General features: G+C 38.2%; 1 protein-coding gene across 1 annotated transcript in view; it reads right to left on the bottom strand.

Moving 5' to 3' along the window:
- Nucleotides 1-7,118: 7,118 nt before the first annotated feature.
- The window catches only part of LOC136847945 (uncharacterized), a 313,292-nt gene continuing 294,930 nt past the window's right edge, over nucleotides 7,119-25,480 (bottom strand). The window contains 18 exon segments of the mRNA XM_067119965.1: nucleotides 7,119-9,414; nucleotides 9,587-10,006; nucleotides 10,337-10,607; nucleotides 10,799-11,028; nucleotides 11,199-11,417; nucleotides 12,228-12,473; nucleotides 16,088-16,285; nucleotides 16,460-18,361; nucleotides 18,544-18,732; nucleotides 18,983-19,552; nucleotides 19,882-20,067; nucleotides 20,884-21,453; nucleotides 21,646-21,834; nucleotides 22,038-22,604; nucleotides 22,833-23,015; nucleotides 23,221-23,865; nucleotides 24,085-24,279; nucleotides 24,420-24,980. Coding sequence (XP_066976066.1) covers nucleotides 9,179-9,414; nucleotides 9,587-10,006; nucleotides 10,337-10,607; nucleotides 10,799-11,028; nucleotides 11,199-11,417; nucleotides 12,228-12,473; nucleotides 16,088-16,285; nucleotides 16,460-18,361; nucleotides 18,544-18,732; nucleotides 18,983-19,552; nucleotides 19,882-20,067; nucleotides 20,884-21,453; nucleotides 21,646-21,834; nucleotides 22,038-22,604; nucleotides 22,833-23,015; nucleotides 23,221-23,865; nucleotides 24,085-24,279; nucleotides 24,420-24,980 — 7,577 coding nt within the window. The 3' untranslated portion in view covers nucleotides 7,119-9,178.

Below are 25,480 nucleotides of genomic sequence, written 5' to 3'. Positions count from 1 at the left end.
GAGGCAGTGTGTAGAGGTGGGGCCAGTCAGATGTTACAAGTGTAAGAAGTGAGACATATGGCAAGAGATTGGGCGTTGCAAGGAGCTTTGGAATTATTTGGAAGTTATGGCAGGACTGGTCATTTTGCCCAGATGTGACTGATACCAGGGGCTAGGTGCACAACATGTGGGACAGTAGGCCATGTTGCTGGAGTGTGTAGAAGGGCAAGTCAGAGTTCAGAAGTGGAATGAACGGACCACAGAACCAGGAAAATGGAGCGTGAAGAGGGTTCATCTAAGTGAACCCTCATTGGTTGAGTGTGCAAGTGATCAATTTAAGAGTGTGTTTTGCGTTCGTGGATGAAAATTTGGTGAAAGATGTAAGTAAGCATTTGAGTGTTAAGGTGGAATGACAGGGAGTGGAATTAGAAGCGTAAATTGATACTGGATGTGCTGTGATTAGCATGTACAGAAGTGTATATGAAAAGTTGCCTGGTGCAAAAGAACCTTATATGTATAACCAATAGGTTATATAAGAGGGATTGGAAATTTGCAGGTACCGGTAGTTGCTAGAAGTACTGAAGTGTGTGGTATAAGTGGAGCGAGTATGAATGAAGGGGAGTTGTTATGTGATAGTGACAGTGAGCGGTATGATGTAAATGAAGGAAGACAGAAGTGCTAGAGTGAAGTGGTACTTAAATAGAGATGGTAGTGAGAGTGAAGATGATAAGTGGGGTAGAAGTGTACGCTGTTGAGGATGTGGAAGTCCCAAGGGATGAAGGCAAAATAGTTAATGTGAAGGTGGGATGGCAACCGTACATGGGAATCGGTGCAAATGATAAATATACGTTTGTGTTGAATGGGAATAAAGCTCATTACAAAGGCGAATCTTGCATGTAGTAGTAGTATACGATGGGATACTTGATATGGAGAATCCTGAGGTTTACTGTTGTGAATACGGATGTGAAAAAGAAAAGGTGGAGAAGTATACGTGTTGGTGATCAGTTAGGACAGATGTGTATGGATGTGGATGTGGATGATGAAAGGTTTGTGACTGGCTGTAGTATAATGGTGGGGAAAATGCAAGAAAACAAGTGGACACAATAAGTTGGTGGAGATAATAGGCATAGGTGAGGGTCTGAATGATCCCAACAAGAAGAAAGTGTATGCCGTGTTGTGGATGAGATGTGTGATAAATAGGGGGCAATAATGATTTTGGAGGGACTAAATTGCCTGAGTTTAGAGTGATTTTGAAGGGTGATACCCCTATTTATCAGAGGCCTTGTCATTTTCCTCTGCCATTTATGGAAGAGAAAGAGGAGTTGGAGCGAGCTGGTGTAATTGATCAAAGTGAGAGTGCGTGGAACAGCCCAATTGTGCCTGTGAGGAAGCCTGATGGGAATTTGAGAATGTGTATTGATTATAAAAAGATGAATGAAGTGATGGAAGAATCATTTTCTGATGTATGTAGGGCCTATAGTGTATGAATGGAATGAAAGTACGTATTCATTGAGTTGGATATGGTGATCGGGTTTTATCAGATGCCAGTCGCTGAAGAAAGTCGACCAGTGGCTTGTTTTTTCAACAAGCCATAAGCATTATCAGTTTAAGAGTTTGAGTTTTGGCTTAGCTAATCCCCTGCTGCTTTCTAACATCCTATGAATGTGGTGTTGAGTGAGTTTCCTAAAGAGTGAGTACTGTAATAGTGTTCATTGATGAGTACTGTAATAGTGATCATTGATGATGCTGTGATTTCGCAAGAGCATGTGGATATAGTGAATGCAGTATTGTGAAAGCTTGAGGAAGTAGGTGTGAAGGTAAAACTGGCCAAGTGTGAATGGTCTAAGAATGAAGTACAGTTCTTGGGTCTGTAGTTAGTGATTCAGGGAGATAAGAGTGAGAAGTTTTGTAAGTAAAGTGTGGGAGTTTCCCAGGCCTAAGACCTTTCATGAGTTGCATGGATTCTTGGGTTTGATATAGTTTGGGAGGAAGTTTGTGAAGGATTGCCCTGGAAGTGCTAAACCATTAACAGAGTTGACTGGAAAGAGAAAGATTACTGTGCTAAGGTGGGATCGAAGAATGATGGAAGCATATGAGACGTTGAAAGAGGAAGTGGTTAAGGACGTGGAGTTGACGTACCCTGATTATGACCCAGAGTCAAAAATGCTTGAAGTGTATACTGATGCCAGTGGTTATTCGATGGGAGGATGTCTGATGCAGAAACAAGTTGTGGGTGATATTGAAAGGGGCAGAGTGATTGCATTTGTAATGAAGGCGTTTAGTAAGCCAGAGCATAAGTATTCGATGATTGAGAGTTGCTGCATTGAGGTTTTGTTTAAAAGCTTGGCAATTGTTTTTGTTTGGGGTGAAGTTTTGTATAAAAACAGATCATCAACTTTTAGTTTTTGCATTGTATGAAGAATGTGGATAGTAAACTAGCATGGACCATTTAGGATTTGAGTGAGTTTGATTTTGTGGTTGAGTATGTACTATGAGGAAGGAATGTGATAACTTATATGACGTCAAGAATACCTGGGAGTGAGAAAGGTGGTATGGGAGAGAGCATCAATCCTAAGCATTTGCCAAGGGGATTGATTGTATTGAAAGGGTCATACAGTATTTTGATGTTTGAAAGTGTTTTGAATGGACTGAAAGATTTGGTAAGTGATGGTTTGGAGATAAGGGTTCTGGCAACTGTAGATGACTTTGAGAACAGAAGTGTGATGGAAGTGTGTAATAAATCCAAAAAGATCAGAATGCGGAAAGTTAAAAGCACATGTTAGAGAGCTGAAAGCTGTGTCTGAACCTGGTACTATACTGTATTTCCAAAACGAAGTACTGTTGGTCTTGAGTTGCTGTATGGTGTGGTTGTGTGTTTGCGTGTGTGCATTATGAAACCTGTAGTATCAAGAAGTGTGTGAAAGGCGAGTATGTGTTGCACTTGCAGTGTTTGAGTGGGGTTACACTACAATTGGGTTGTGGAAAAGAAAGGGTATGAGGGTGTGGATGATTTTAAGAAAAGACAAAGTTTGGCAAATGAAAGTGGAGATGAGGAATGTGAAGAGGCGATTGAATCGAGTCTGAAGTGAGTTTCTGTGTACATGAGAAGAGTTGTGGGATGACAGTATGTTATAAATTTCGAAAGGTTCATTAGGCCTTCAATGCAGTTGACTGAGAATGATGGAGATGTTTGGAGAAGAGTGCATGAGAAGTGTGTAAGTTATGAGATTGGTGGAAAAGTGTTGACTGAGGTTGTAATGAGAGGAAGATTGAATGTAGATAAGCTTGAGGAGAAATGTGAGGGACCTTATGTTGTGTGGTCAAATGGATTGAGTTATATGTTGGAGTCTTTGGATGAAGGTGGATGTGTATATGAAATTAGGGCATATCACAGTCAGTTGCCTATAAGTGACTTGAACCTCCGGAATATTTGAAGAGTCATCCGGTGAATGAATAGTTGTGAATAAGAGTAAGCAAGAGGAAAATTTTCTAGGAGAGAAACAGTTAGTTTTAATAGAGACAGTTAAGACTGGAAAAAAGAAGGGAAAGGGTAGAAAAAGGAAGGATAGTGTAACCATAGGAGCACAGATTGAAGGATTAGTTAAAATGGTTAGTAAACTAGATCATAAATTTAGTATTTGTATGTTTCCCATTAAGGAAGAAGATGACACTGATGGACGAGGAAATGATGTAGATAGGGAGAATACCATGCAGGAAATATTAGACAATGTTGGTGATGTTTTGTGTGAATTGAGTACTGTACAGAGAATGAAGAGCTCCAGGGATCTAGGGAAAGTAGTTCGATAGTTAGTAGGGGAATTTTAGAACAGCTAGCTAGATACCAGGTTAGGTTGGATAGTACTGTAGTGATAAGACAGATTTAGGAAGTATACTGTAGTGGTAAGACAGATTTAGGAAGTATACTGTAGTGGTAAGACAGATTTAGAAAGTATGTATGATAGTTTGGATAGTAGTACAGATGAAAATGATTCTGATTAAAGGCCGCCACTAAAGTTCAGTTGAACCTGCACAGTCGGCCCGTGCAGGCAAAACTGAACCCATTAACATTCAGTTTTGCCTGCACAGGCATAAATGTGCAGGTGTAACTGAATGTTAGTGGGCTCAGTTTTGTTATAACTGAGCAGGTATGACTGAGAGTTAGTGGCGGCCTTAATTAACAGTAGTTTTTTGACTGATTTATAACCTGTGACAGTACTTTGCTGGATAAATTTTATGTACGTGTAAATAGTAGGACATTGACAAAGATTGTATTAGGGTTGAAATAGGAGTGTGAACAACAGCTGAAAGGAGGGAGAAGAATGTAATGTTAAAAGATAGTAAATGTTTGAAAATATGATTAAAAAAAAAGAAATGTTAATTAATTTGATTTTTGTTGTGGTCAGCCATTGTTCACAAGTGTGGTTTTAATAATGGACTTCTCTCATAGGTTTGTTGAGGAAATCCGCCCCTTGTGAGGAATGAGTGAGTAGAGCTCTCGTGATCTGAGTGCAGGTCTTATAAACTACTGATAGTAGAGCTGGTATGCTGGAAGCTAATTTCCTTAGTTTGAAAAGAGAACAGACTCTTACTTCATCTCATTGGCATGTTGGGAAAAAAACATTTTATAGCTTTTTGGTGAAGAGCTCAATCAAGTGAAGATTCTAAAAGAGTTTTTGGCATATACAGTATATATTGGAGATTTGTTGGCATTTTTTGGTATCTACTCACTTTGTGGATTGGTGTCTGGATCAAGGGAAAAATGTTGGTGTAGGCTACTGGTCATCATGTGTATGTGTATGATTTGACTTTTTGATTGGTTTTGGGTTGTGTGAATTGTTAAGGTAGGGTATCCAACAAAGTATTGATCACAGGAATTCAGAGGAAACCTGTCCAAGTCGTAACCAACACAATTTGGAAATAAAAACTAGGTTAAGTAATAATTGTATGATTTTACTTGCCAAGATTGCTGGAGTAACACTATTTCTCATGCTTTACTCCTTCAATTTAACATTGGTTCCTATTCCTCCAGACCATGCTTCTGCCATCGAGTCTTTCTGGGGACCCCAAAGGGAACCCAGAGTTTTGACACCTGTCATGGTTTTGGCTTGTAGATGAGGTTTTGGTCAAGGTGAATTCTGTCGGTTCTGGACAAGAGAATTCTCCCCGGTCCAACCGTTCATGCAAGAGACTTCCTCTGCCTCTGGCTTTCCAGAAGAAATATCATGTTCCCTTGCAGAGCCCATTGCCAACCAAGCAGGTTGGCCCAGACCTGACTCGTCCATGGCAGCATTCAGTCAGTCTCATAGATCGATCTTTGGGCCTTGTCATTGGCCAAGATTGCTTCTTCTTTGGGCACTCATACACCCAAGGAGAAAGCAGCCTTCAAGAGACTGTTACTGTTTGAAGGTAAGGCTGTTATTTACCTCCTCCACCAGACAGCAAACCTGTGAGGGCAAGATGCTGTGCTGTCTTAAACCTCTAGGTTTGTTGGTCCCTAACTGGCTTTGATGCTCAGGAAAGGATCGGTTCTGGGATCCTCCTCCCTCTTTGCTAGAGGTGAGGTGGGGCTGTGGTGTATAGACTTAGGAACGACAGACTTGTTCGCCAGGCAGTGGGTAAGACCTCCAGGTGTTTGCATGGTACTGTGGCCCAACCCTCGGGTCAGGCTGCCCCTTCCTCTCTGGGTCAGAGAAAGTCCCAGGCTTTCTCGGCTCCTTGAAGAGGTACCCAGGCTGCTGCCACCCCAGTAATGAAAGGCACACAGCTGTGCTCCTTTCAGCCTTCCTCCTGTTTCAGGGAGGGGGACAAAGGAAAGAAGGGTGGAGGATGCCGGGGAGTGGCATTCCTCCCCACTTTGCTGCCGAGGGTGGGTGGGTGGGTGCCTGTCAAGCCTTTGGGCAACTTGGCAGTGACATGGACCAGAGACCTGGGTAGTGGATGCCCTTAAGGTAGGGCATCTACGACCCTTTTGAGTCTTTGCCACCCCTCACCCTCAATCCAGTCCAGTTCAAAATTTTCGTTCCCGGCTTGCAGAAGGACTTCGCCATGTGGGGAGAGATTATTGCAATGCTCCAAGAAGGTGCTGTGGAAGTCTTCTACTTCTCTTCCCACTGAACTGGTTTGTTTGCCAGACCTGGTTGTAGATGGAAACAGTCTGTTCGGTTCTCAGTTCCATCAGAGAGGGTGACTTCATGCTTTCGGTGGATTTGAGGGATGTGTATTTTCAATACCTATGCATGGGTCCTCCCGCAAGTACCTCCTCTATACCCTCAAGGGGTATGGTGTACTAGTTCAGGGCAAACTGTTTCCAACTCTAAACCACTCCCCAGGTATCTCGGCTCGAGCTCATTCGCACAAGTACATCTGTGGAAGTACCTGGATGCACTTTCCTGAGATGTAACTGAGCACTGGGACCTTTCCTAGGAAAAAGCAGGACACCATATCTTAAAAACTAACCATAGAATTTTTTTGAAAATCTCATTATGTTTCTCACACCCAAATTACAATAGAGGTACTAAATTAACCTAACCTAACCTAGGGGCATGGCAAAAAACCAGGGCTGGTGCAATACTAGCATACATCACAGGAATATGCTACCTGGGTGATCGGCTGGTCCTGTTGAGCTCATTGCCGCAGTTGCTTCAGGACAGAGATCAGCTTCTCGAGTTCTTGTCACGACCTGGGTGTAGTGATCAACTTTGAGAAGTCAGATCTCTCACCTAAGCAGAGGGTAAAGTATCTGGGTATGCTGATAGACACATGTTCTCATATTAGCAGGTGCAGGTGCATGAGTGGGCAGTAGCACACTTGGTGGTACTGTCAGCCAGGTACATTCGGGTTCTTGGAATGTGGTGGCAACAAGTTCAATCACCAGACCCAGGTGATTGGGACAGGAGTCCCTACACCAAGACATGGTGGAAAGACTCTGAGTGTAGGCAGTGTTACCAACATTTTCTTGAGGCCACGCAGCATTGCCAACCAACTGAAGGTTTTTTCAGTTTTTTAAAAATTTATATACATCTCATATCTTTGGGGCCTTGATCCCTGGTCTGGATATGTTGGATAATGGTGATCAGATAATTGAGGAATTACTGCATTTTGAACTGTGGAAAGTAAGGCTTCACTAGGTTGAAGAAAACTTTGTTTATTGTTCCGTAATCCTTTATTTGGAAAATCAGTTATTATGTTACAAATTGAGACATTAACATGTGATTAAAGCAAGAAAATGTTACATATGATTATTACCAGGTGTTGAAAGAGATGACATAAGGCAAGCCACTAGAAGAAAAGTATAGCACCTGACACCTTATTATATTTTAGATCTTAAATCAATTGAGAAATTATCTATGCACTGGATTCTAACAAGGTTAAGGAAAAGATGGAACTTGAAAACCACCATCACCAGATTTTTTTTCAGAATGACATTATTAAGATTCCCTTGAGTCTAACAAAGGCATATCAGCATTAAAGCAACGCAGCTTGTGCGCAAAATCACAGTATTGTGGGGCTATAACAAGTGAAGAAAGGAAATATGCCTTTGTTAAAGTCAGTCTTATTAACCAAATTAGATAGAGGAAGAATTCGGCTTGCCTTTGGTTAGGGCAGATTTTTTTTATTCTTGAGAGACAAATCAGGCAAGATTGTTATTATAGTGAATGATTACAACATTGCTTTTCTACAACTAAACTTAATAAAATATCACAATTTTTTCTAGATACAGTAACTAAATAAGCATTGAAAATTCTTTCATTTCTAGCATGGCTTGTAATCGGTTTATTGGCCTGTCTGTCAATAGACTTGACCTGGCAAAATAGATTGAAAACTGAGGACCGCAAACTTAACACAAAAACAACGATTGCTTACTCCCTAAGAGAATAAAAGTTGCTCTTTGTGAAAAAAGTAGGAAGTAGCGGGTAGAATCTGTTTAAAGCAAAAGTTTTTCATTTCTTGAGTGTGTCTTGTTAGCTTTTGTTAAAATACTGTATTATGTAACCAGTTTTTGCAAAGCAAAGCACTAGATTGAATTTCACTGGACTGGTGGGGCCAAATATGTGAGGGAAGTATGCAAAAGTTGTGGTTCGCAGGCCACCCAGAGGTGTCTCGACATAAAAAAATTCTTTTACTTTTAAGTTCTATCATCTATGTGCAAATTTATAAATTAACGCATTTCATTAACCATCTACATTGGAGTTGCCAAGTAGATAGGGGGAGGTCACACTTTGTGCACTTCTAAAAAGAACTTCAATAAAACCTCTACTCTAAAATCACCACTGCATTTGCATTAACATACAGTAACTGTATAACCAACGTGACTCCCCATAGCCGCCATGGCAAACCAGCTTTATACACTTGTAATGTGGTGAGCAATTGTAATGTTTTCACTAAAGAAGCGAGAAGAAAGTACTTCTTACTCAAGAGGTTTAGACTCTCGCTACATTAGTGAGTGATCCAAAGAAAGCTTGCCACTTTACATTTGACACTTGGGAGAGGTTGGACACAACAGCGACTTGTCCATGAGCACCTATGTTTTTATTTGACGTTATCCTAAATCAGTCTTATCTAATCAGTACTATAAATTATAAAATTAAAAATTCTTTGGGATAAATCATATTTAGTTAAATGAGTTTACTTATTAACTCCAACAAACAACAGTTGAGATTTTTCCGTCATTCAGTTGGTGGACATCAGCCTACTGCTATGCCATCCTGCAATGATGCCCAGAGCACCGCATCAGCTTGCACAGCAGAGCGGCAATTTTATAGTTAGATAGAACTGGAAATAACTTTGTACAAAAAATATAACACAATTCACGAATATAAAGTCAAAATAAATTTTTCTATAATCGGTTTAAGAAACCCTGTTCAACCTCTTGTAGTTGAAATCCATCCTGTGGTTTCTGCTGAACTTAGGACAATATTTATAGAGGAAAGACTTCAAACGGTACATGAGGGACACAGGCACTTAAATTCAAGTTTCTCCTTTGTCTTGATAATTAAAGAAATCATAATCCTGCAATGACTCTCACATTAAATGACATCGAACTGTCTTTAAAGTCTCATTAATTGGGAAGTTTTTTCAAACTCCAGTAATAGTAGAGAAGACTGTACGGTGCTCTCATTGAACAGGAAAATGAGGAATCACACAAGTACATCACAGTATTAACCAAGAAGCTCACTTGCAGCCTCTTCTTTTACATGCCCTAAGAAAGGTAGTCTGGAGAAGGTTCTGCTAAGGGCTCAGGTGTTGTAAACAGGGGGTTCGGGAACTCTGAAGGATGAGGAAGAGGTCCGGCATGTTTGGGTTTTCGTCTGTATGCCATGAGCCAACATGAAACAGCCACAGCCACAGCAACTAATGCTAGGAGGGCAGTAATGATTAGAGCAATTATGAAGCCCCATTTGCTGACACAGACTTCATCAACTCTTGGCTCCGATTCTGAAAAGACAAATAAATAGAGTAATGCTAAGTGCATAAGCACTAAGATTTGATTTGCGCTTCAATTATTGTACAAAAATATTACATTTTTTGGTAACAACGTTATCTAAACCATCTAATTTCTGGAGAAGTACTGTATTATAACTGGTGCTTCCAAGTAAATTTTGCTTACCTCTAGGCTGTGTATATCTTTCTAGCTTGGTCTCAAGTGTGAGGATGGCTTGAGAACTGACTTGAATTTCCTTTAACTGACCATCATATGATGATTCCTCTAAGAATATAGAATTAGAATCAGGGGCTTGTCGTCGACGCCTTTTGCCAAATGCATCGTATCCATTGCAGTTGACAGGATGACAACGTCCAAAGCAGACTCTTACATTACATTGGAATCGAATTGAATTAGATGATGGGAACTTGAATGCATTAAACAGGGCAACAAGAGCTTTACTATCACCCTGTTCTTGTTCCCATTCCCCAAAGATACTTGGATCTGTAGCACAACCATTTTCATCTGTGACAATGTACTCATTGTCTTCTCCATCAGAATTTGCTGTTAAAGCAACACAGCTTCGAGCAAATCCGCCATATATATCTGAAATTATCGAGCATTATTTTAATGGAGTGGAATTAATACAAGTAAATGTATACTGAGCTTTACTGATGATGACGATAAGGTTTAAATTATTAAAATACGGTGTTGTTATTGCATTACTTCAATATACAGTACATGAACAATATGAATTGAGACTATTACCGAATGGGTATATACAGGTATTGAATATTATGCATTATAATAATTATTCAGGGTATAAATTTACTATTTTCTACTAAAGTAGACAAATTAAAATACTGTGTTGTTACCTGGGCACTAACATAGCTAGGATAATGTAGATTATCATACTTTTAGCAAGTGATTACTTACCAGAAGGCGTAACCAAAACACGAAGCATAAGCAGGTCTCCAATTTCAGCTTTGTCTATGCTATCTCCAGAAGGATTTGTAATTTGCATGAGACAAGTTGGTGGTGGTCCTGTATTTGCTATTGTTCCTGCTGTTGTTAACATTGATACATTAAAACCAATAGTAATAGTCTTTTCACCAGTATTGTAAGTGCACTTGACATGGTAAGCTTGTGCCTTGTAAGTCAGTAATTTTGGATGTTTTTGAAGAACCAAGATGAATCTAGCCAAACCCTGAAAAATTATTAAAAAAAAGAATGTGTTAATATTAATTTCAGTTTTATTTGTAAGTTGCAATGTTTTTCAGTTTTATTTGTAAGTTGCAATGTATAAAACATTCATCAAACTAAGTCTAAAATAACTTTAGGTCCATTGCAGTATATATGAAGGTCTTGAGTATATAAAATGTAGAGGGAAATACTTACATTCTCATGAATAAGGCCACATGTATTGAATTTGACCTTGAAATCAATTGTTCCTACGTCAACATCTGGTCTGACGACTCTTCTGCATTCTTCATTTTTAGAGTATCCCTTCACATACATAATGCCATTAAATCCAGGATCACCAACATTTATATCTACTTGAACACCGTCAGCCAAGCAGTTTACTAACATATCTGGTCGCGGGAAGTCCGTTCTTGCAAATGTTGGCTCTGTTGTGATGAGAGAAATTACGTGTTTTGCATAAGAGAAAGAGTATCATGAACAAGGCACTGCTCACACTTCTTTTGAAGTTTAATAGACATTACAATGCAAGAAGTCCTGATATCTTGGTAAGAGTATAATGTGAAACAAATCCTTGTCATTTTAATAATGTACTTACTGCAGCCATCATCTTTCTGGTATGGGTCTCCCGAGTATCCAGAAATACAGTTGCATATGGCTTTATGATTAGCATTAATGCAAGTTGCATATTTGGCACATGGGTCAAATCCGCAGGGAAGAACACATGAAGCTCTGTCACAGGTTCTATCAATGGGGCAATCTTCATCAACAACACAGCCAGGAGTAATGGGTATTGGTGGTTCACTCGTTAACACTTCTAAAAAAAAAAAAAAAAAAAAATTTAAAAGTGATATTTTTTGGTTATCTTGACATAAAATAAGAATTAAGCTTTGCTATTGATTTTCCTTGCAAATAGCAACTGATATTTATTGGTTATCTTGACATAAAATAAGAATTAAGCTTTGCTATTGATTTTCCTTGCAAATAGCAACTGATATTTATTGGTTATCTTGACATAAAATAAGAATTAAGCTTTGCTATTGATTTTCCTTGCAAATAGCAACTGATTTTCAAGTATTTTATTTAATTAGATTTTGCATTGCATTACTGATACATATTACATCTAATATTTTATTTGTTAAAAATACCATGTGTCTGGTTATGTTTAAGCATGCAACATCATGACTGATTCTACTTGTAAATTCTTAACCTTTATTGCTGAAAGTATTTAAGGAATAAAATTTTTGTTAAAAAGCAACTTAACCACACCATCAAGTAAAATTTTCAGACTGCTAGGATTGGCTAAAAAACTTTATGAACTTTGGGGCAATTCAGAGTAGCTAGAAAAAGCCAAAATACTGAAGAAGTCCAGCTGAAACAGAACAGAGTGAGGAAAATAACCCAAAGTAAAAGGAAAATTTCATTGCTGGTTGGAGACTGGGAGTTGCTACAAAGAACTATGTAAGAAGTACCTCTCTTGAATTACCGACAGGAGCATAAAAATGGTTAACTATTTTGTAGTTTACACACAGTACATAATTTGCAAAGACCAGTATGTATAACCTGCAATAACTTCTTTGTAGATAATACAAGAGGTTAATTATATATTGTGACAAGCATTATTTACCAATGCAGTTTCCATTTTCATCCTTTATGAGAGGCTGAGGACAGTCGCACGTTCCAATGCGTGTTGGAACGTAGCCCTTCTCAGGATCACATATACATCGTCCATCCTCTGTCATTATGAAGCCAACTTCTATGGGGCACCTTGCACAGTTTCCATTTTCATCAACATAAAACTGACGATCAACAGGGCACACGCAGCGATCCTCCTCATCTAAGATGAAGCCTTTTTCGAATGGGCAAACTGGAGCTGTTTCAAAGAGGGTTGTAAGTTTTTGTTAAAGCATTGTAATAAAAATGGTGAATCTGATTGTTTGCTGAATACAAATGCCTTATGTTAATTTTCAAAACAAAATTATCAAAGCATTAACAGAAAAATGCTTGAATAAACACAATGTACAGTAACAGCAAGTCTTAATACTTCACTGTAGTTATAGTTATACAAGTTTACTTCAAAGCTGCTTTTTACTGAAAGATTTTACATTCTCTATAGTGTTAATATAGTGAATTATATACTGTATAGTGTAAAAAATGTAATATTCAGATCAACATTTTAAAGATGTTCTACATCTATGAAAACTATACATATGGACTATAGTTGGTGAAATATATTACAACAACAAAATCCCACATGATTAATATATACCAGAGGATGATTCATAAAACTTGAACATTTGATTAATAAAAATAATTTTCTTACACTACTATGAAATTATAGGAATGACTTTAGAATGTGTAAATTGTGTGCAGTAAAAGATAAAAATGCACATTATAAATCAAACTTATAAAATAAACCCTTTCCAATCCCATCATGCACCATGCAAAACATATAACGTCCTGAAAAGAGAACAACATTTTAATTATTAAGCATACACAAAAGCACATGACAAAGCAACTTTACATTACAACATAGCCAGTCTCATTGTCAACTTCAGTCTAGCCTTTCTACCTTCAGTAATAACAATGTGAACTTTCTAAGAAAAAAGTCCAGGAGATAAATTAAAAATTTAGACGTTTCATTTCATGTGCTGTTTAAAATATCTTGTGTGCTAAATGGGATAATCAACCAAAATTTTTGTGTAAAAAAAATCCCTACCAGCATAATCTAATTATTAGGGAGTGTTACTGAAAAGCCTTCATCAACCTTTAAACTCATCAGTGTTTGAGAGAATTTTCAGCTTTTTATATAGCCGCAGGTGACTAGAAAGGAAGAACAGTAAAGGAAAAGTGACCATGTGGTTATTGAAGGAAAGGTGTGGGTGTGACTCCATACTGTGTACTGTATTGGATGTAATAGATGGTGCCATATGATGGCTCAGTAGTATAAAATATACTTTGGGTAAAGTCATGTTTTTGATAGCTGAAATTTATTACAAGAGCTGATAGGGAATAGCAGGGGAGTTAAATCCTTTGTGATAGATAGGTTAGTCAAAAGAGAAGTATTTTCTTGTACCTTGGGGATACGTACAATGGGCTATGAAGCAGGAACTGAGAGTGGAGTAAGAGAGTAGGTAGGTGCTAACAAGGATTAACTGGAGAGAGAGCTAGACTACTGATAAATATGCTCCATCATTAGAGTAGGCTATGAGTGCATAAGGCCTTTACTATGCAGTACTGGAGAAATAGGCCTTACAAGGAAAATATAAGATATTTTGACCAGAAAATGTTGAAGATTCCCAGCTTGAGTCCAGTGGGAATATTGTATTACATATGAGGTTTGGTGGAGATGTGTGATATCAAATGACACTGTTTGATATGTGATAAGAAGGGATAAAGAATTATTAGCCAGAAAAGCAGTAGATATGGATATAAGATAAGAGTTCAGGCATTAAGAGCAGACAGATGATGGTGGAAAGAACTAACCCAAGTAAGGGAAAAGTTAAGAAACATTTTCAATGACAATAATGAGATGGAAAGCACAAACTGCACAAAATAAATATCCCACTGTTGCACAAATCAAACCATATAGTGTATATACCTCCAATAAGGTGTAATTTCTGTATGATAAGGAAATTGGTAAAAATCCCAAAAGTAAATGAGACAAAATAGTGTAAACAAGTGTATAGAATAAGGTAAATTTTGGATTAGCTGTTTCAATTTGAATAAAATTTTTTGCAACTATACAATAACTGCGTAATGTTAGTGGAACTGTTTCCAGTAGCTGGAACTAAGTGTACGTAGATATGTAAAGAGAATTATTATAAAATTAAATATAACTGGGTCGAATGTACTGTATATTTATAACAAAATAAAATTCTTTTTTTTGGCAATACCATGTCATGTAACAACTGTAATTAAAATAAGGTATTCTTTGTAAAGATGTATTTTTTTGAGAATTTTTTAACACTTCCTACACTAAACTTAATCAAAAGCTATCTCATTATAACAAAATGCACAACACTTGATACAGGCATTGAAAAGTTCCTTATTTGTATTATAAACTGAAATGTTTATTTTTGGACAGGAAAAAGATTATTTAACATTTACAGTGCTACTGTCATTCAAAAAATGGATTTACCACTGATGAATATCAGCATGTGATTGGTTCAAATTGCCTAGTTACTGTAACATCATATTGGGCCAAATTTTAAGTCCTATTTCACATTATCTTAATGTGTATTAAGCAACAAACCACATCCAATTTCTCTTTTAAGTTATAGAAGTGAAATAATTAAGAAAATTCATTTACCTCAATTTCATGTTGCTTTAATAATAAGGCTAGTAATCATTTGATAAAACAGTGGGAACAATTTGCCCGTAATTTTCAAATGTAAAGGTCAACACTTAAGTTAGTCCCTATCCTAAAATTTCCCATTTGTGGAGTAAATGCTTCTGTCTGTGAGTCCTGTAAGTTTTCGTTCAGCTCACATTACAGAGGAAGCGTGCACTGCTGGATGCGTGTGATTCTTAAAAATAGACATTTGTTAATTGCATTTTCAGGTACACAATAAGGCATTGTGCTGCAAAACAGCACATTTCAAACAGCACCCAAAACACACACACACACACACACACTAGCAAATGCCAATGTAAATACTGTATTAATGTTAGTTCGGTCACATGACTGACACACTGAAAATGAATCATAAAGCAGATAACTTTGTTAGATGCATCAAATAGCATATATGCATAACATATTCACAGGCAAACTAATAATTATGCATTTGAGGCCAACTTGGAAAGTTAAACTATATTAACAGCTTACTTGAGGTAAAAGTGGAAATAAATATATAAAAAAAAAAAAAATAAGCATTACCAATTTGCCTGTAAAAGTACAAATTTCATGAAAGAAGTAATTCCAGTGCATTTCAGATCATAGCCTTGATTTAATATCATTTTAATCTATGAATGAACTGTTTTTGAAATTTGGCAGCAACAAACAAGACTTTATATCTTACTGTTAAAAAAGAACACTTCTTTTATGAAACTTTTGAGTTAGTTTCATTCTGAGCGTAATACTGTACAGTATTTAAGTTCATAAGACAAGTTAAAATGAACATAATTTCAATAGACATTCGTCATATAAAAATTTATTAACTGCTTAACAATATTAGTGCAAGAGTAACAATATTGGAACATTCTAGCCACAATAACACAGAGCAAAATAATAGCTGCAATAATCGAGCACTGTTAATACGGTACTTTGGAATATAAGATGTAACATTCTTAGCATTATTACATCACAGCAATAACATTCAGGCAATGTTAAGACACTGAAGATTAGTAAAAGTAAAATAACACGCAAGCAATGTTAAACTCATGAATAAAAATTTTAGTAGTAATAGTCAAGCAATGAATTTTACTTATGAAGCAGAAAATAAGCGCAAAATGCAAAAACAAAAACAAAAAGAAGTTATATCTTACTTAGGACACATTTTTCAGCAGCATCTCCTTGGTACCCTGGCAGGCATTCACAAGCAATCGTTCTAATTGGTATGGTGTCAATGACTCTGCATTCTGCATTTTCTCCACATGGTTCCAATTCACATGGATTAATACAGTCACCATTGATACAGGCAGTCTTGCTGGGACAGTCTCCATCAGACCTACATCCAATGACAACTGAAAAAAAAAAATGGAAAATGAAATTTTGAATACAATTTCTTGCATTTCCATGGAAAAATAATTTTCTCTTGCACTATTTTACTATTTTTGTAACAGTATCATGTACAGCATGTCTATAAACAGTAGTTAGATAAAATAACGAATTAATCGTACATAAATTGTATTACTTACTCTTTTCACAGCCTTTATCTCTGGTACCATTGAAACCTGGTGGGCAGGGGCACTCTGCAGAGTGATCCAGTACTCGGCAAGTTGCAGGTTCTTCGCAAGGGTCAAAAGTGCAGGGACTCACACAGCGCTGATTAATGCAACTTCTGTCATTTGGACATGAGTCATCAGCCATACAACCAATGGCAACACACTGAGTGCGAGGATTACCTCTAGATCCCGGTGGACAGAAACAGACTGCCTCATGGTTGACACCTTGGCAAACTGCTTCTTCTCCACAAGGTTCATTGTTAGGACCACAAACTGGGGCACATTGACCATTACGGCAAGCATGTGTAGGTGGACAGTCTTCATTGCTGTAGCATCCTATTTCATAGCATCGAATTTCTGGATCACCTTCATAGCCTCTCTTGCATGAACAAACAGGATGATGTTCTACAATCTCACAATTTGCATTTGCACCACACTGACATGGGTCCTTGCAAAAGCCATTGAAACAAGCTTTATCTGATGGACATTCAGGATCTGAATCACAACCAGGTTTAATTGGAGGTAGCAGTTCACACGTTCCCCCTGCTTCTGTTACCATGCTGTCTTGACAAATACAAAGCATTGTACGAACTGGTAATGTATCTATAACACGGCAAGTGGCACTTTCGTGACATGGATCTAGAACTTTGCAAGGATTTACGCAGATTTCATCAATACAGGCATGCTGACTTGGGCAATCTCCATCAGTACGACATTCAGGTTCAGGAATAGGGTCACATCGAATCTTTGGATCTCCAGTTGTTCCAACTGGGCAGCGACATTGAGCTTCATGATTGATATTGAGACACTCTGCAGATGGAGAGCAAGGATCTTCATATATACATGGATCTACACACTGGGTGTTGATGCAGCCACGATCAATAGGACATTCTGAGCTGGCTCTACATCCAATAACAATACATTCAGTATAACCATCACCTTGTAAACCAGATGGACAACGGCAGAATGCCCGATGTTGCTGTGCATAACATTCAGCATTTCTTGAACAAGGGTCATTTACTAAGCATGGGTTGGCACAAACACCATCATAACAAGCTTGATCATCTTCACAGTCACTGTCTGTTTGACACCCAATCGGGTAACAACCAATATCTGGATTACCCTGGAAACCAACTTGACATGTACAAACTGGGCGGTGATTAATGATCTTACAATCTGCATTACGGCCACAGTCACAAGGGATGCGGCACATGCGATTGATACATGCTTCTTCTGAGGGGCATTCACTGTCGGCTATACAACCTGGAGGAATTTGTATCTCCACTAGCTTACAAGTACCTTCTTCTGTCATTACAAAACCTTCGGGACATATACAAATCATAGTCCTTACTGGAATAGAATCTACTACTTTGCATTCTGCTGTTGAATCACATGGATTTAATATATGACAAGGGTTGACACAACGCTCCTCAATGCAAGCTCTCTGGCTTGGACAGTCTGGATCAACACGACATTCAGGCTTAGGTTCATCAACTTCAATGGTTCTGTCTTCGCACATGAACCTAGGGTCACCATAAGGTAGGTTCTGAGGGCAATGACAACCAGCTGTATGTTGGAAAACATAACATACAGCATTTGGTGCACATTCATTATTGTAAAGACAAGGGTCAACACACTGGCGATTAATACAAGCTTTATCTGTGGGACATTCAGAGTTGCTGCGGCAGCCTATTACTTCACAACGTACGTATGGATCTCCTTCAAGGCCTGGGGGGCAGCGACACTGTGCTTTGTGCATTTCAGGATAGCATTCAGCACTTATGTCGCATGGATCCCTAACAAAACAAGGATTAACACAAACACCGTTGGAGCACATCTTGTTTTGTGGACATTCCTCATCAACACTACAACCAGCTGCAGAGAAAAAAAAATTTTTGTTTGAAAAGTCTTAAATCTGGATATTACAGTGCAATACTGAGTTTTCAACTTTCAAGTTTAATACCATTAAAGAGGAATAAACCTAAATATGGGAGCACAGTATTGTGATTTTTAAAATTGGATATGGGAGAGGTGACAGTTTTTTCTAATTTTCTTACCTTTATAGCATCCTGTGTTAGGATTGCCAATAAATCCAGGAAGGCAGGTACAAATAGGTCGATGATCTAATACTCGGCATTCTGCATTTTCCCCACAGTCACAAGGAGTAACACAGTGGGTATTTAAGCATGCAGTATTACTTGGGCATTCACTGTCAGCTCGGCATCCAACACCTATTGGGGTTTGCACTGTGGATAGCGAGAATAATTATTAATGCATTCATTCAACATACAATTTTAAGGAGAGAGATGTTACTTAAAATTAGAAATGGTTACTTCATTCTGGCCAGATGTTAAGTTTCTTTTTGGGTGAATTAGTTGTATAGTGTGAGTTAATACAGTTAATACTGAGCTGAAAGCACAAAACAATAAATAACTCCACTTGAATGACATGTTGACTTGACTGAAAAGAAGAAACTGAAATTATAATAATGCTTACATTCAACACACTCTCCTTGCTGAGAAACAACCATATGTTCAGGGCAAGTGCATGTCATAGTCTTCAGTGGATGTGTGTCCACTAGAGTGCAGACAGTTGGATCACTGCATGGTTCAAGAATGTCACATGGTTTCTGACATACACCGTCCATGCAGCCAAATCCAACTTCGCAATCATAGTCTGAACGGCATTCACGTCTTTGCTTTTCGGTGCAAGCAATCGATGGTTCCCCTTCCAATCCAGGGGGGCAACGACAATCTACAGCATGGTTTATACCTCTGCATTGTGCATTTGGTGCACATGTGTTGTTGTAAATGCAAGGGTCTAAGCAACGCCCATTGAGGCACATGCGGTCCTGTGGACAATCTCTGTTTGCAGAGCAGCCAATCACTATGCACTGAGTGAGTGGGTCTCCTCTAGTACCTGATGGACAGAAACATCTTGCCTTATGGGCAATAGGCTGACATTCTGCCTTTGGTGCACAAGGATTATCAACAAGACATGGGCTTACACAGTTGCCATTATAGCAAGAACGGTCATCTGGGCATTGCGAATCGGTTATGCATCCAGCTAGGAAAATAAAAAGAGATGTGTCACTGAACTGAGTGCATTATAGGTTCAAATACCTAACTATGCAGATATTACAACAGAAAGTAAAATTAATAAGTTTTTACCCAAAAATTAATATGATGTTATAGAAAGCAATGTTAGAACTAGTGAATAAAAATGCAGTTAATTGGTATGGGTTAACCTAAGTGAAAAATCCATTGGCAATAAGTTACCCTGGTGATTATCTTGAAATGGTTTTGCGAATGGCTGTACAGTATTATGAATTTCCAGCTGATTACCTCCAAAATACAAAACTAATAAAGAAAAACAGTAAATGTTAAGGCCCTTACTAGCAGTACAAGCGATCTGTGGATTGCCTTCATAACCTGGGGCACAGGTGCAGATGGGTCTGTGGTTAACAACATTACAAAGAGCGTTGACACCACAGTCACATGGATCACGGCACTGTCGGCCAACACATGCCAAATCAGGGCCACAATCGGCATCACGTGCACAGCCTGACACAGTGACTGGAACTAGAATTATACCGATATTAAAACACAGCCTAGGGACTCGAAACCACAAGCCTGACTTAGTACAGTACGACTATTTATGTCTCTGTGTTAAGGAATGTAAGTAATTTCACTAAACTAAATAATGCTCTGTTACTGGTGAACAAGCTGGTGCAAATGGAAAGGCTGTTATACATCAAAACAAAAATATCTTAGAAATATTAATTGCTTCATACTGACATAAAAGTAGCATACTAAGTATTACATGTTGCAGATGTTATTCATGATTCTTTGACTATTGTTGGGTATATTATACTCTAATGGTATCTTCAAGCCAAAAAATTCCATGGCCACCATGAAAGCTGAGAAAACTCAACCATACATCAGTATGGTATTAAAACAAAAACTTCCACCATTCACTACTGTCCTCATATGAAAGACAACATTTTACGGAAACTGAATAAAAATTCAAAATCGTATATGCACTCTCCAGGTGTTGGATCTGATAAAATTAAGCAGGTTTTTTTTTTTTTATCAACGGACGTATACATAGTGGTTTATGAAAAGTTACTAAAAAGATGCAAATGTGAGCTTTGGATACACTTAGATTACATAGACCCAACATTTTCATCAACAGTCAGTGATCTATTAGTCATCATGAAATTAATATATGAGTAATTCCATATCCATTTCTTTTTAGGGTAAAATTTGGACGAAGACTAAATGAATGCATCTTCATACATTTATTATTATAAAAAATTTTGAGGAAAACTAAATTTACAAGATCACTGACTGAATGCAAGTCTTTGGAAACAAATTAATACTGTAGGTTATTCTTACTAGGTCTGCACTGAGTGTGGGCATCCCCTTGATACCCAGGTAAGCATTCGCATACCACTGCTTTGAAGGGAAGGGATTCTACTACTCTGCATCTAGCATTCCTTCCACATAGCTCAGTGGTACATAGACCTTGGCACTGGTTATCAATACAAGCCATACCCACAGGACAGTCTTTATCTTGAGAGCATTTATCCCCAGGCTCATCAGATACTTCGCACCTGAATGATGGATCCCCTGTGTACCCTGGAGGGCACTGGCATATACCCTGATGAGCACTGGCAGAACACTTGGCACCTGAGGCACAACTAATGTACAGACAGGGATCAACACATTGGCCATCTCTGCATTCTTTGTCAGGTGGACAGTCTGTATCTGCACGGCACTGGAGTGTTTCACATTTGATATATGGATCACCCAGTACCCCTGGACCACAGCGACACCTAGGTTCATGATTAGTTACAAAGCATTCTGCACTCAGGGCACATGGATTCTTGACATAGCAGGGGTCTGTACATACTTGGTTATGGCATTTGTCTGTTAGTGGACAATCTCTATCTCTGCGACAACCAGCTGTTTTGTGAGAAAAATTGGTTAGAAAATTAAAATGAAAATTTTTTTTTTCACTCAGCAAATGAGATATTAATACTGTTATTAGGAATATGGTTAATATTAAATCGAATTGTTTTTAACTTTTCTAATTTCAAGTTTTCTTCATCTATTATAAAGCAGTGTATTGTCAGTAGTTTGAGTGTTGTTTCTTACTAGCATAGCAGGCAGTGTATGGATCTCCTTGATATCCAACTGTGCAAGAGCATATTGGATGGTGATTGGTCACCTTACAAACAGCATTTTCTCCACATGAACATGGGTCAAGGCACTGTCCCTCCAGGCATGCCAAGGTAGCTGGACAATCTGAATCCCTTGAACAAGGTGACTCCGAAGGTGGTGTTACTAAAGAATATATTACAGTATTAGTAAACCTGAATATTTAAAAATGGTATACTGTTTATCTGTAAATAAACCTGTAAACTATTAATTAGTACTGTAACAATTATTATTTGATAATGGTATATGAGACAGTTAAGGAAGAGTTGATGTTAGGCAGTTATAGCAACATGAAAACAGCAAATTTATAAAAAAAAAAATCCTCATACTTTTCCGACACTGAGTTTTTGCATCACCAGTAAAACCTGCTGGACAAGTACAGGTGACAGACTTGATGGGCCTTGTTTCTTGCACTGTACACATGGCATTGGGTGCACATGGCTTTTCTTGCTTGCAAGGATCAGAACATGCTCCTCGCAAACATACCAGCCCAATGCCACAATCTCGATCAACCACACATGCAGTTAACTGTGGCCGACACGCTACATAAGGGTCCCCTGTGTACCCCTCAGGACAAGTGCATGTCTGATTGTGTTTAAACACATTGCATAATGCTCCAACACCACAGATACTTAAGTCACATGGGTTTTTGCATTCTTCATTTATACAAGCGTGACTAGGAGGGCACTCATTATTATTACGGCACCCTAATGCTACACACTGTAGATTTGGGTCTCCATGATCTCCTGGTGTGCATGTACATTGTGTTTCATGGTCTGTCACTTCACAGGCTGCTGTTGGTGCACAAGATGATGAAGGAGACTCACAAGGATCAACACATTTAAAGTCAATGCAAGCCTTGTTACCAGGACAATCGATGTCATCGGCACATTGTACTGCAAAAAAAAAAATGTTCTAAATAAAATCAAGATTAAATTAGAACTTCTACATACTTCTGACATCTATATCACAAACTGCAAGAACTGAAAAAGGTTATTGAGCATATTGACAAGAAAACCTATTACAATTATTTTCAGCTTGTGTGCTTATACTGGTTACTTTTAAGTAATTCAATTGGATACTAGGAAAATAGCTGTTTCTAGGACACAAATTTTCATGGTTACCTCTATGACATGCAGTTCCTGGGTTGCCTGTATAACCAGGAGCACAAGTACAAAATGGTCGATGACTGACAACATGGCACTGTGCATTGATACCACAATTGCAAGGATCCCGACAGGCACCTTTTACACAAGCCTCACTGAAAAGGCAGTCTGTGTCTTTTACACAACCTCCTTGTGATGGTACTGAAAGAAATATAACAATATACTGTTAGTAAATACTCAAATTACACTTTTAGAATATTTTTTGTTGGGAATATATTACAGAAGGCTGAATTTAACATTCTGCACAAAGTTTAAAATGTATCTACAAGCGATGTATTTTTGTGTATTCATGACAATAATTTATCACAGTATAGTTATAAAAACAAAAGCAGTGATTTCAACTTACTTTCCCGACACTCAATTTTTGCATCTCCATGGTATCCAGGTGGACAGGCACAACTCATTGATCTGCGTGGCTTGGAGTCAATAACAGAACAAATTGCATTAGCTCCACAAGGTTTATGCTCTTTACAGAGGTCACGGCAAACTGATTTGGAATCAGAGTCATCAAGGCGAATATATACGGCTGATACATTACTATGGTAGCGAGTGACGAGAGATTCCAAGATACAGCCGTGAGTCAGTGGGCAGTCTTGATCTACAACACACCCACTTGGGTCTTTAGGAAGGGAGCAGTGATACTGAGGATTACCTTGAAGCCCTTTGGGACAGCTACAGTCATAATTGTGATCAGTGACCTTACAAACTGCACTTGCAGCACAAGGGCTATAGTAAATGCATGGATCCTTACATTCACCATTAACACACGCTTCAAAGTTTCTGCAGTCATTGTCTGCTGTGCATTCCATGATCTTGCATGATACTGCTGGATTGCCAGAGGTACCTGGAGGACACTGACACTGTGGACGATGGTCCACTGTCACACACTGGGCACTGGGTGGACATGGGTTTTCCTTGATACATGGATCATCACAGTAAAATTTCTTGCACACTTTAGAGGATGGGCAGTCTTGGTCAGTCTTGCAGTCAACTGGAAAAGAGTTCAGGGTAAATAACAATAATTCATAATGTTTAAACATTCCTTTCATTTTCATACATATTGTTGTGGATTGTTATGGATAATTATCTTAAAAGACTCACCAAATTGCTCTCTCATTCCTTTTCCTGTCTCTTAGCCTTCTGCTGTTCTGTAATGTATTTTCAAACTTCACTAAGTACTAATGCAGTTCAGTACTTTCTGCATGCTTACCTTTAAAACATCCAACTTCAGGATCCCCTGCATAGCCAGGTGGGCAGTGACATGTAGGCCGATGATCAATAACTGAACAGGATGCATCACTACCACAACCTGCAGGGCAAGGGCTCTGACATTCACCAGATACGCAAGATAGCAGCAAGGGACAGTCAATGTCACTCTGGCACTCTTCTCCAGTATCAATCTTACCTGTTTTGTAAAAAAAAAAAAAAAAAAAAATTGTATAAACTATTACCACATAATATGTCTAAAGCAGTTCAAGCCTCAATAATTCCAAATATAAAATTTATTAGGCATATACCAACACAATACTTTTAAATAACACTTACTTGGAGTACAAGAAATTTGTGGATCTCCATTATAACCATCAGGGCAACTGCAAGACATCCCTTTCATGGGCTGGTTGTCTAAGATTTTACATACTGCCCCAGAGCCACAAGGATGGACATTCTTGCAAAGATCTTGACATTTTCCATCAATACAGCCTTGCAATGCTGGACATTCCTGGTCTATATAACATTCATCAATGGGTGAGCAATAACGTTCTGCACTACCAATAAAGCCTTCAAGACATTTGCATGTTGCCTCATGATCTTTCACAGTGCATGCAGCATTTGCAATGCACTGTACATATTGGCATGGGTCTTCACACTGTAGTTCAATGCATTTTTGATGACTAGGGCATTGTGAATCTTCAGTGCATCCTGCAGGCAAGCATTTAACATAAGGATCTCCCTGAGAACCATCAGGACATTCACAAATTGGATCACTGTGTGAAGATATGCATTTTGCACCCTGACCACAGGGATTTTCTACTGCACAAGGATTTGTACAACGACCATTAATGCAAGCCTCTTTGACTGGACAATCACTCTTTTGAGAGCACCCAACTGGAAAATGAAATATGAGGGGTTAAAATGGTTGGTGTTGCACATTTATGTACCTTATTTCCTGGCACTGAAGACACTACTATTCTCCTGAAATGAGTCTCAAAAATTTACCATGTCCTAGAAGCTGAAGGTTATATTTTTTGTAAGTCTATCCTAACTTAAGAGGAAGGTTAACTTGGCTAGATAGTAATCAAAACTCCTGTATATGACCTCTTATGAAGTGTATAAATTACATGTATACTTACTTCAAAGTATAACTCAACGAAAGTATAAAATGCAAAAATATAGTACCGTAGTTTTAAAGATCATTCACGTATTGACAGATTACAGTAGACAAATTAACTGCAGTATGTTGAAAGGGTTTACCAGTAAATCTTACTATAGAAGAATATCGTAACCAAGCACAATCTGTCTTGCTTGTGAAGTACTTTTATAAATTGTACACTGTACTAAATATTTTCAGGTTTTGAAGGTTAATATGTTATAAATCATCTGTAAAA

This window comes from Macrobrachium rosenbergii, chromosome 18 (assembly GCF_040412425.1).
Source record: "Macrobrachium rosenbergii isolate ZJJX-2024 chromosome 18, ASM4041242v1, whole genome shotgun sequence".
Lineage (NCBI taxonomy): Eukaryota > Metazoa > Arthropoda > Malacostraca > Decapoda > Palaemonidae > Macrobrachium > Macrobrachium rosenbergii.
Note: the sequence above shows the minus strand (reverse complement) of the source record. Positions and strands in the feature narration are given on the sequence as shown.